The sequence below is a fragment of the Arachis hypogaea genome, chromosome 17, assembly GCF_003086295.3.
Source record: "Arachis hypogaea cultivar Tifrunner chromosome 17, arahy.Tifrunner.gnm2.J5K5, whole genome shotgun sequence".
In the NCBI taxonomy this organism is placed as follows: Eukaryota; Viridiplantae; Streptophyta; class Magnoliopsida; order Fabales; family Fabaceae; genus Arachis; species Arachis hypogaea.
Genome location: NC_092052.1, coordinates 20,865,389 through 20,878,742, shown reverse-complemented (window position 1 = coordinate 20,878,742; position 13,354 = coordinate 20,865,389). Strand labels below are relative to the sequence as shown.

The 13,354-nt window shown below is 39.6% G+C and overlaps 1 protein-coding gene across 1 annotated transcript; it reads left to right on the top strand.

Annotated features, from left to right (window-relative positions):
* Positions 1-9,868: 9,868 nt before the first annotated feature.
* On the top strand, positions 9,869-11,104 carry LOC112762973 (uncharacterized). The gene has a single exon (XM_025808764.1). The coding sequence runs from the start codon at positions 9,869-9,871 to the stop codon at positions 11,102-11,104; it is 1,236 nt and encodes a 411-aa protein (XP_025664549.1).
* The last annotated feature ends 2,250 nt before the right edge of the window (positions 11,105-13,354 follow it).

The window sequence follows — 13,354 nt, the reverse complement described above, 5'->3', positions numbered from 1 at the left end:
TGAAATAAACCTCTAAAAGTTGTTTAAATACTAAACTAGTAACCTAGGTTTACAGAAAATGAACAAACTATGATAGATGGTGCAGAAATCCACTTCTGGGACCCACTTGGTGTGTGCTGGGGCTGAGACTTAAGTTTCTCACGTGCCTGGGCTGTTTTGGGCATTCAACGCCAGGTTGTAACCTGTTTCTGGCGTTGAACTCCAACTTGTAACTTGTTTCTGGCGCTGGACGCCAGACTGCAACATGGAACTGGCGTTGAACGCCAGTTTACATCATCTATCCTTGAGAAAAGTATGGACTATTATATATTGCTGGAAAGCCCTGGATGTCTACTTTCCAAAGCAATTGCGAGCGCGCCATTTGGAGTTTTGTAGCTCCAGAAAATCCACTTTGAGTGCAGGGAGGTCAAAATCCAACAACATCAGCAGTCCTTTTTCAGCCTGAATCAGATTTTTGCTCAGCTCCCTCAATTTCAGTCAGAAAATACATGAAATCACAGAAAAATACACAAAATCATAGTAAAGTCTAGAAATGTGATTTTTAATTAAAAACTAATAAAAATATACTAAAAACCAACTAAATCATACTAAAAACTAAGTAAAAACAATGCCAAAAAGCGTATAAATTATCCACTCATCACTGTCGCTTTCGTTGAGGTAACCTTTTTTAATTATTTTCTGAACTATGTCCAGTGGTCCCATTTTTGTCGTCTCTTGTATGTTTATTTCTTTACTTTAACGAAAAATGCTATTTTAATCTATGATTAGGTCAGTAATTAGTTAATCTTTTTTTTTAATTTTTTGCATGTAGATGTCTTAAGAGGTTATCCCTGTCTTTCACCACAGGGGTTGGTTTGAAAAGGACTCCAATGGGGGTGATGTGCTACATGGATGTTAATGTGCACAGATTTTCTCCATTAGATATTGATCTTGACAATTTCATAAATTTGGAGCTAATGTTTAAAGGACTATGGTATTCTAGTTATAGATACTTTTGTGTATTTTGTGTTTGTCTTTTGATATGCATATGGATGCATTAGGTACTTGACATAGTTGGTTATGGTATTTTGGATGGATAATAGTTTGCTAATGGATGAAGTTGTTACTTAGTTGGCTTCATATTTGCTGTATGAAATTGGCAAATTAATATATTCCTATTATGGTTATTTGTTGTTATATTAATCTCTTCACAAAGCACCTAAGCAAAATCAAATCAAAAGTTAAATTCCATGCATATGAAAACAGGTTCAAAATACATAACCAGGTATTTAGTCATAGTTTTCTTCACATAGCACATCAACTTAGTAGAATACACCATACATAACTACTACAAATGCAGATAACAGAAACATCAAAATAACACATCTCCAAAAGCTAATTTCCCAACTTCTTTGTTATTTTCTGACTACATTACTCCAACTTTTGCTCCACTTTTTTCATTTTGTCTTCCAGCATTATCACCCTTTCATCAAAATCACCATTTTACATCATCACTCTATCTTTGCATATTTTCATACTTGGTTAAAATTAACTCATCAAACCACACGAAAAACTTGCAGTGTAGTTGATCACTCTAAAATTAAAATTTATTATAACAGTACAATCCAAATTCTGTAAATTAGCAAGTTGCATAGTTGCAAACGTCAAGCAGCAATTGCATAAATTAGACTCTGAAATAGCAGTACTTAAAGCATACTAAAACTAATAAATGGAAATCCACTTACACGATAGTAGCAGCAACCAAGAAAAATTCTCGTTGAGTTCTTTGTTGTCCCTAATTCTTGCATCACAGCATATGCTCCACATTCACGTCTAGGGTGCTCGAATTTTCCCCTCCAAATACTTGCACTTTCCATGGTGATCGAACCCATGAAATTCACACTCTTCCTACCTCCAAGACTTCGCTGAGATGTTAAAAACTACTCTGCATCACTCTTGGTTTCCTTCTTCTCCTAGGGTTAGCTTATTCTATTAGGTTTAGTAATAAAAATCTTTTCCCACGCGATATCATTTTGATGATTCAATAGAGGTTTAATTATCTTAATTGATTTATTATAATCCACGTAGGAGAAGCGATACTATGTTATAGAGCCCAATGTGACATGTTATCAAATTCCGTCAATACTTGTTAGAGAATTTGACAGAGGGACTCATGTGTCTAACAAAAACAAAGGGTAGGGATCGGATTATCATTTTCTAATCAATAGAGTCGAGTTGTCTAAAATAAAAATGGACAGGAGTCGAAAATGGATTTTACTCTTAATATAAACCAATTTGAAAAGTATATTTATTTTTCTTAGAAAAAAATTCAAATTAAATTGAATTTTTTAAAGTATTAATTTTTTGTAAATTTGAGTTTTGGTGAGAGAAAATAAACAAAATGTCACGTTTTTAATGCGCCTGGGGAACTGGAGCAGTTTCTAAACCGTCAATATGGTGTACCGTGCGGAGATGGGTGGTTTTGCTTTGACTTGGGTCATCTTTGTTTGAATTTTTTGTGCGCTAGTGGGTAAAGTTTCGTTCTTTTCGTTTCTCTCGGCCTTGACTGGTTTTTTGTGTTGGGGTTATTTGCTGAAGAATGGACAAAAGAGATTAGTGTTCTTTACTCTTCATTTTTTCTAATTTCGGTGCCATTTTCTTTTGCGATGGAAAAGGGAAAAGCTGTTATGAAAAAGAATGCCAAGGGTCGAGGGAGAAAGGCTGTTGTTGAGGATAAAGATAGACTAGTTGAGGAAGTTTTTGTTTGGGATCCTCGTGATCCCTTTGCTTGGGTTGCTGAGTCTGTGACGAAGTGGGTTTCGGTTTTTTATGATGAGAATAGTATCTCTCAGCTAGGTCCAGTGTCGTCTTGGGTTAGGGATGGTTCAGATATAAAAATGAAGTTTTTGCCATGCAATGGTGCTGATCGTGTGTATCATCGGGGCGAGGGTTTTGAGTTTTTCTTTATGTACAGTTCTGTATTTGTTGAGCTTGGTGTCAAGTTTTTGTTTTCTGAGTTTGAGTGTGGGGTGTTGATGCAATTGAAATGTGCCCTCTCCTAGTTACATCCAAATTCCTAGGCGTTTGTGAGAGAGTTTGAAGTGTTGCTGAGTTGTCTTGGTGTTGCACCATTGTTGGAGGTATTTTTGCTTTATTTCAGTGTAAAGGTGTTAAGAGGGGTTGTTGGTTGTGGTTTTAGGGATTTTCGGGGGAGTAATCCTTTTGGTTAGTGCTCCGATTCCGAGGTTGTTAGTGTGGGCCATACTTTGGGTAACGGATCAAACCTATTGAAAACCAAAAGATTCAACCCGAACCGGTGCTGTTTAGAGGCATGACCGGCGCGTCTTCACAATGCACCAGCAGGGATGCGACTCGAACGGTGAACCTTGTGTTAAGCTGCAACTCTCTTGCCACTAAACCAGACATACTCACTCTATTGTAGGCTAATAATAGAATATATAATAACCAAGTTCACATGAGTAATGCTCCAAGCCTACAACCTTACACTAGTTCATATGTGTAAACGAGATTTTATTAGAATAACTTTAACCTCACATATTTACTCATGTAATTCAACTTATATATGTTTATTTCTCTTTTAAAATTTTAATTGTTTCTTATATATAATTTTTTTTTAGATTAGACCCATTAAATTAAAAGCTAATAATTTATATAAATTATATATATCACATTAAAGCAATGAGCTAATGAAATATATACATATAATTTGTTTAAATTTAAATAATATAAAATATTAAACACTAATGTGTCAAACGGTTCAATCACTGATCCATCAGTTAAATTACTAATCCAATAATTTTATTGGATCGATTACCGGTTCAGTTTTGATAACTATGTTATTTTCAATTCACGTGAAAAATCTATTATATATATCCAATTTTACAACCAAAATGTGCCACATGTCACTTTCTCATTGCAATTGAAATCAAATCTTTCCCTCCAAAAGTAAAGAATTCTCCTCTCCTCCTTAATAATTCTACAACCAAAATGTGCCACATGTCACTCTCTCATTGTAATTAAAATTAAATCTTTTCCTCCAAAATTAAAGAATTCTTCCCTCCTTCTTACTAATTTTACAACCAAAATGTGCCACATGTCACTCCCTCATTACAATTGAAATCAAATCTTTCCCTAAAAAATTAAAGAGTCATCCCCTCCTTCCTCTTCCTTTCTGTAACACCCTACCACACAGAGCTTTAAGCTTAAGCCGTAAAATAGAGGTGGTGTGGTATTATGACCTCTAAAACAAAATGTGTACATATAATAGCAGAAAGAATATAATACACTAGGACACTTAAAGAACAGATGAAATAAAAATCGCGAAATAAAAGTGCAATGTTCAGAAAACGAGTTATCTTGCATACTAAGAAAGCTATAGCTGTCAAGAATAAGATAATAAAAGTAGGAGTAGAGGGCCAAAGATACAAAATAACAAGCTCCTAACTCAACCCGCGAAGTTAAGGCTGGCCGGAGAATATTTACACATATATATACCTAACCAAAATCCAAATTTACATAAACAAAATATTGTCTCTCCATAAGCCTCTAAGAGGGTTAAAAGAACAAGTCATGTGTAGAGGAAACTAAATACATGTATATACATAACTATACAATCAAAAAGTAATCCGATAACCACTTTGCTTCAGACGACCAGACGCCTAACAAAGTGCCTCTCGACCTGTATCTGAAAAACATCAACATAGTATGGGATGAGAATCAGAGGTTCTCAGCATGGTAAAGGTGCCACACATATAAGATATAAGGTCCTGAGAATGCTAGAAGCAATACTAGAACGCCGACACTCAGATTATAAAACCTAAAGTATTAAACAGAAATCATAAAAGGTGATTTTCTAAGAGTATTTAAGCCTAACTTAGCTTAATCTTGAACGTAAGTCTTACTGCCTTTCCTCCATAACATATCACAGACACATAAGCAGATAAAGGCAAGCACAAGAAGGTTACAAGTATTGTAGGTAACAAATATACATTTAACATAGCAAGTACACTTAGGCACACCCAGTTAATGCACAAACAAGTAATTCAAGTAATATGCACATGATGCATGCTTGTCCTATGGCTGATGAGTCTCATCTGTCGGTTATCAAGGCAATCCGACAAGTCCGGTTTGCTAAACCCTTAGACTGTCCCTCGACGTACATCCCCAAGAATCTATGCATAGTTTTTTCTCAAATAATCAATATTGCTCAATGAGGGTTAACATTCCGAGAAATTTAAAAGTGCCCGGTCACCCTTACGTCGTAGGCTCAACAGAGTATCGAGTTTCGACCTGGTACATGTGGTGGCAAGTCGCGGTACTTTACCCAGGGAATCTCGTATCTCAGATCATTTGATTATTTAAGCCAAGTATTATACATAATTATTCACAACTTTTCATATTCAATTCATCACTTTTTCAGCTTTACTTCACCTCCAAGTTATCCCCATTTCCTAACTTCATTTGATTATCAAGCTTAATACTATTATTTATGACTAGAAGAATGAAAATAGAGGTTTAAAAGTGTGAAATAAGGTTTAAAATTCAGAAAACCATATTTGTTGGAATAGGAGCCACGCGTACGCGTGGGAGTATAAAAGGCAGCTCGCGTGCGCATCCTCTTATCATACGTACGCGTAGGTGAGTACCTCATGTCACACGTACGCATGGACCATGCGTACGCGTAGACATGCATGCTGGCCCATTACGCGTACGCATATAAGGAGGTCATTCAAAAATTTCATGCCACGCGTACGCGTGGACGTACATATTGCAAAAATCTGATTAAGTTGAAAGCTACAGAATTTACCTATTCCAAACCTAAACTTCCGACGTGCATAACTTAATCATTTTAAATCCATTTTCATCCGCTCTTTGAACGGCATAAACTTCACGAACCCAATATTTTATCAAAATAAGTTTGAAACCATTTGGGGGTCCGGAGACCAAGTTATAGCTCGCTGAATTTCGGCCAAAACCAAAATTTTGCAAAACTTCCAAAACCTCATTTTCATTCAAAAATTCCATCCCATTCATCACCAAACCTGCAAATATCAACACAATATGCCCTTTCTCATCATCACAACAACTACCACAATAATCATACCTCAAATCAATAATAATACACTTACACTACCCAAATCCATCAACCAAACTATAGCTTACAAATTCTGGCTTACATGTTTATGTCCTCAAGTCATCAGTCAACAATTCACCAAATCACCAACTAATCAACAAGCACCAAACCAAACACATTTATTAACAACATACTAAACAATGAATATACACATACATTCCAACTTATCCTATGGTCATCTAGCCTAAGTTTTTACATAATATTATATATTAAATGCAAGAAACCTAGACCATACCTTGGCCAGTTCCCACATAATGATCAAGGCAACCCACCAAAACAAACACAGCCCCAAAAGCTCAATAAAATACTAGTGCTCAACCTCCACCAAATTCCAACGTCCATAATTTCAAGCTCTAATTATTTATTCACAACCTAATACATATCTGATACGTCACCTTTATCCTCGGCCGCCCGAAAAGCTCGGCACGTGAGCAGATAAGCTCGGACTCACTCATTTGAAAATAAGAAACGTGCTCAACAAACCTAATCACTAAAATAGAATGCGATAACCAACCTACAAACTAGGACTTATCCACTATAAATGGGTAAAACAACTCCTATAAAGCCGAACTAATATTCTCGGCTAAGGATCAGGTTCCATTCTCAGTCTTCATATTTACTTAATTACTCTCACTCGAGATTATCACTAACTTGAGCGTCGGAGTATCTTTTGCAGGTATTCCCGCCGATGTGTTCGATCCAGGCCGACGTATAGCTCTTCCCCTCCGACAGTCGCTTGCTTGGAATTGCTAAAGCTCGGCCACTCCAGTACCAGGACGAATCACTTGGCGCCCACCGTGGGGCCGGGAATATATCTGACCTCACCATCCATTTTATTTAGTATCTTACCTTATTTTGCAGGATTTCTGATCCTCGGACATGGCTGATAATGGGAACCCCCAACCCACACAGGCAGAGCTCCTAGCTCAGATCGCCAAACTCCAGGCGGAAGTGGGGAAGATAACTAAACTGACTGCACAGAACAACGGAAAGCACGAAGGAGAAAGCTCTAAAAGCTCGACACAGGGCAACACAGATCCCCTAAACATCACCCCGCCTAAGGAGAAGCTCACCCTCGAAAATCCCTTTTCTGAGGAGATCACTAAGTTCCAGATGCCGAAAAATTTTGTACTACCTACAGCACTGGAGCCATACAAGGGGTTCGGTGACCCCCGAGCTCATGTCAAGAAGTTTCAATCCATGATATTTTTTAATGGCGCTAATAACGAGCCCATGCTTCGCCGAGCTTTTCCTACTTATCTTGATGGTGCTGCATTACTGTGGTTTTCTAAACTGTCTACAGGTTCAATTTCCTCCTTTGAGGAACTGGCGAGATCGTTTATTGACTACTTTGCGGCATCAAGAATATACGTCCATGGATCAGACTACCTAGGCACGATCAAGCAAGGCCAACACAAGAGCTTAAAGGCCTACATGACCAGGTTTGCCGAGGCTACTATGGAGATCCAAGACTTGGGTCCGGCTGTCCACTTACATGCCTTCAAAGCCGACCTCTGACCAGGAAAGTTCCGGGAAACCATTGCAATAACAAAACCGAAAACATTGGAGGAGTTCCGAGAAAGGGCTGCAGGTCAAATGGAGATTGAAGAACTCCGCGAGGTCCAAAAGCCGAACAGACAACCACAACGAAGGGATGAGGAAAAAGCTTTCAGATCACCATGCAACAAGGATACCAAGAGGCCCTTCAAGCTCATACCAAAATACAACACGTATACCCAATTCAATACTAAGAGAGAAAACATCATCAAAGAGATTCTGAATGCCAAAATTGTGAAGCCACCAGCCCGAGCAGGGAACTACCAAGATCAACGGTTCGTAGATAGAAGCAAGCATTGCGCCTTCCATCAAAAGTTCGGCCATACCACGGACAACTGCATCGTTGCAAAAGACCTTCTCGAAAGACCGGCACGCCAAGGGCTCTTAGACAAATATGTCGAAGCTCGAAAAGCTAGAGGGGCAAACTCGGACAAGAACGAGCATAAACAAGCAGTGACAGATAAGAACAAAAAAGAACAGACAACTCCTGATCCGCCAAGAGGAATCATCAGCCACATATCAGGAGGATACGCAGGCGGAAGTGAAACAAATTCGGCCAGAAAATGAAGCTATAGGGCGATGCTGGCAATCGAAGGAACAGTACAGCCAAAGAAGAAGGAGGACCCAGATGTCACAATATTCTTCAATCAATCAGACTTCAGATCGGCAAGCCCTAACCTTGATGACCCAGTAGTGATCTCCATACAGGTTGGAGAGCTATTGGTAAGGAAAACACTGCTAGACCCAGGTAGTAGCGCTGATGTTTTGTTTTATTCTACCTTTAAAAAGATGAAGTTGTCAGAAAAACTAATACAGCCTTCCTCGGGATAGCTAATTGGGTTCTCCAAAGAAAGGGTCCCCATCATGGGACATATATGGCTGAGGACCACGATGGGAGAGATCCCTATGTCGAAGTCCATTGATATTCAATACCTAATAGTAGACTATTATAGCCCTTATAATATCATAATTGGGAGACCCGCCTTGAATATATTCAAAGCGGTAGTATCCACATTACATCTGTGTGTCAAGTTCCCAGTGCAGGAAAACAAGATAGCTACAGTGTACGCCGATCGCCAAGAAGCTCGGCAGTGCTACAATGCCTGTCTAAAGTAAGCCCACTTGAGGGAGATAGCTCGGCCCCAAGTCCAAGACATACATAACTCGGCCGAAGCTACAATGCTAGCTGATCTCGACCCGAGAGAATACCTCGGCAAAAGACCTCAGCCAATGGACAACCTTCACCAATTAACATTAATAGCAGATGAAAAGCAATACACATACATCGGAAAAGCACTAGAAGGAAATGAACGAGCAAGACTTATACACATACTGTGACAGAACGCCGACCTATTTGCATGGACACCAGACGACATGCCGGGAATAAGCCCAGAAGTCATCTGCCACAAATTAGCAATCGACAAAACAGTCCGACCAGTGGCACAGAAGAAAAGAAACCTCGGAGAAGAGAAAAAACAAGCAGCACTTGAAGAGACTAAGAAGCTCCTCAATGCAGGTTTCATCAGAGAAATCCGCTTCACCACATGGCTATCAAACGTGGTAATGGTAAGGAAAAACTCAGGTAAATGGCACATGTGCATCGATTTTACAAATCTAAACAAAGCTTGCCCTAAAGATGCATATCCATTACCTTGCATTGATAAATTAGTTGATAACGCTTCTGGTTTCAAAGCCTTGAGTTTTATGGATGCATACTCTAGTTATAACCAGATTTTGATGCACCCAGAAGACCAAAGCAAAACAGCTTTTATAACAGAGCATGGAAATTTTTGTTACAAGGTAATGCCTTTTGGCTTAAAGAATGTAGGTGCGACATATCAAAGATTGATGGACAAAGTATTCCAACAACAGATAGGTCAGAATATGGAAATCTATGTCGATGACATGGTAGCAAAAACGCATGTACAAGGGTCACACTGTGATGACCTGGTAGAAGTTTTCAATCAACTCCGAGCATATAACATGTGACTCAACCCGGACAAATGTGCTTTTAAAGTCCAAGGAGGGAAATTTCTTGGCTTCATACTAATCTCACGAGGTATAGAAGCCAACCCAGAGAAATGCAATGCAGTGCTGACCATGACAAGCCCAAAGACAGTAAAAGAAGTCCGACAATTAGCAGGGAGAATAGCCGCCCTATCACGTTTCCTACCCGCAATGGCAAACCGATCTTATCATTTCTTCCAGACAATCTCCAAGGGGAAGAAATTCTCATGGACGGAGGAATGTGAAAACTCCTTTATGGAACTCAAACAGCTCTTAACATCACCTCTAGTACTCCAAAGACCAGAGATTGGTAAGCCATTGCATTTGTATTTATCAGTATCTAACTATGCTATAAGCTCGGTCCTAGTGATGGAAACAGGAAAAAAGCAAAACCCAGTATACTTCATTAGTAAGGTACTGCAACCAGCAGAAATAAGATATCCGAAGATAGAGCAACTAGCGCTGGCACTAGTCACCACGGCAAGAAGGCTGCGACATTACTTTAAAAGCCATACAATCATAGTACGAACAAACCAACCACTAAGGCATGTATTAACCAGACCCAAGCTCGCCAGACGACTAATAAAGTGGTCAATCGAACTATCCGAGTTCGACATTCAGTACGAGTCGAGAAAGACTCTGAAATCACAAGTACTTGCCGACTTCGTGTCAGAAATGACTAATGAGACACAATATACAGCAACCAATTGGAGCATACACGTGGATGGAGCATCAAACAGAGAAGAAAGCGGAGCTGGGGTACTGCTAAAAGAAGGAGAGAAAGTGATAGCCGAACAATCACTACAATTCTGCTTCAATGCAAGTAACAACCAAGCGGAATATGAATCTTTGCTAGTAGGATTGAAGCTTACCCAGCAACTCAGAATACCTCAGATAACAGTCTACTGCGACTCATCACTTGTAGTACATCAAATCAAGGGTGAGTACCAGGTAAAAGATCCTTTGTTAGAGAAATATTGGCTCATAACAAAGGATCTCATCTCAAAGTTCAGTAAATTTGATATTATTCATGTAAACCGAGAACAAAACACCAAAGTCGATGTGTTATCCAAGTTAGCCACAACAAGGCAGGCGGAAAACACACTGGCCCTATCCCAACTAACACTCAACAAGCCGAGCTTTGAGCAGGACACAATCTTAAGCATCATGCAGGTACCAGATTGGAGAATACCTTTTCTCAATTACATCAACACAGGTGTCGTGCCAAACGAAGAGCTGAACTTGCCGCTCTTCCGAAGGAGAGCAAGTTTTTACACAGTACTCGAAAATACCCTGTACAGGCGAGGACACTCCCAACCACTCCTCAAATGCATCAGCAATGAGGAAGCCGAAGATGTTATGGTAGAAACACACGAAGGAGTTTGTGGAAACCACATCGGCGGCTGAGCATTGGCTGCAAAGATATTGGGAACAGGATACTATTGGCCGACGATAAAAAAGGACTGTATTTTGAAAGTCAAGGCATGTGACAATTGTCAAAAGCATGCCACCCTCTCAAAGACCCCGGCCGAGGAGCTCCACACCATAGAGGTAAGCTGGCCTTTCGATAGGTGGGGATTGGATATCCTCGGACCTTTTTCAAAAGCGCCAGGCCAGGTAAAGTTCCTTTTAGTATCAATAGACTATTTCTCTAAGTGGATAGAAGCACAACCACTAGCACATATAACGGCAGAAAAAGTGCGATCTTTCTTATGGAAAAACATTATATGTAGATACGATATCCCAAGAGAGATAATCTCAGATAACGGGAGACAATTTACTGACCATAAACTCGCTGCCTTCCTAACAAATTTTAACATTAAACATCATTTTAGCTCAGTCGAGCACCCACAAACCAACGGATAAGTTGAATCAGCTAACAGAATTATCTTGCAGGGATTAAAAAAAAAGCTCGGTGAGACTAAAGGAGAATGGGCCGACCTCATTCCAGAAATCCTATGGAGCTACAATACCACCATTCAATCTGCTACAGGAGAAACCCCTTTCAAACTAGTATATGGTGCAGAGGCACTGATCCCAGTAGAGGTCAGCATCCCAACATTAAGGGCTGAGCTTTATGATCAATCGAATAACTTGCAAGCTCGAAGAGCCAAGCTGGATCTTGTGGAAGAAGAAACAGACATCTCAGCCATAAAGCAACGAGCCAGAAAGCAATACATAGAGCAAAGACACTACAAAAGAGTAGTTCATAGGTCCTTCAATAAAGGAGACCTCATACTCAGACGAATAGAAGAAGCTCGGAAACCTCCAACACATGGCAAATTAGCAGCAAATTGGGAAGGACCTTTCCGAGTTCTCCAGAATCTTGGAAAGGGGGCTTACAAGCTAGAAACCCTTAAAGGAGATCAACTTCCAGGAACATGGAATGTCTCCTCACTAAGGGAATACCAATCATGACACATGCTGTAAACCCGCGAATGATGGTACTCTTTTTCCCCTTCGAAGGTTTTTTCCCAAAACACATGAGTTTTACTCGAAGAGGGTTTTAACGAGGCCGGACGCCATAAATCATCATACCAATGTAATTTACATTGCAAGCAAAACATTTCTTATCTTGGCAGTTAGCATATATTTCAATCAGTATAACATTCAAAACAATCCGAGCTTCATACTCGAAAACCAAAAATACATATGCCGAACATATTACTCGGAGAAATACAAACAAACAAAACAAAATCAAATTGTCTAAACGAAGCCCAAGGGCTCACTTCGCCATACCTCCTATATCAGAGCTACCACTCTCCTTATTGATAGTCTGATAATCTAAAGAATAGCAACAGACAGCCATCTTCAATACGTACACATAATTGCTATCATAACATAGTACTATTATCATGACTTTGCCAAAATATCATATCTTATAAAAGCCTAAATAGACACCATAAAAACCGAGCTATATACTCAGAAACCAAAAGATCACAACTGAGAATAATACTCGGAATTATCCAAAAAATCAAACAAGTCAAATACAAGTCTAAAAACCAGAATACCATATACAAAGCTTACAAAATAAAAGCATAAACTAAAGGCCTAATCTGCCTTATCACCAATGCTGGACCCCTCGCTATCACTTCCAGCAGCAGCCTCGTCATCCACCAGCTGACCATTCACGACCACCTTCATAACATCAAGCCTCGAAGGATCAGCTTCTGGGTATAGCACCTTCACCTGAGAAACAGCGCGACCAAAACCTTGAACAAAAGCCTCATAGATCCCACCTTCCAATTCTTTGATCCGAGCAGAAAGTTAATCATTCTCGAACCCCATAACCTTCAACCTTTCAGACGATGTCTTGTGCAACTTCCTCTCATCAGCCAATTCCAGCTCTTTCTTCTCCACAGAAAAAGAGAGCTCGGCAATCTTGTTATCTTTTTCCTGGATGATGCCAGACAGCTCCTCTACACGAGAAGCCTCCTTCTCCTCCCAGCCCAAGGCAAGCTCCTGTGCCCGACCAATGGCCACAATCTGAGCACCAATCACCTACAAAAAGAAAAACAAATAAATGGGTGACATTAACAAAAACATATTTACAACACTACAGCAAAACCTGTACCTGGAGAAATCGGCTAACACCAGCTCGGCCAACTTCGTCAATCATCTTCATGTCATCTGAGAAACAGCAAAATTCATCAGCCT

Excerpts from the sequence above, each read along its gene's own strand:
- LOC112762973 (XM_025808764.1), top strand. The coding sequence starts at position 9,869 with ATGGCAAACCGATCTTATCATTTCTTCCAGACAATCTCCAAGGGGAAG.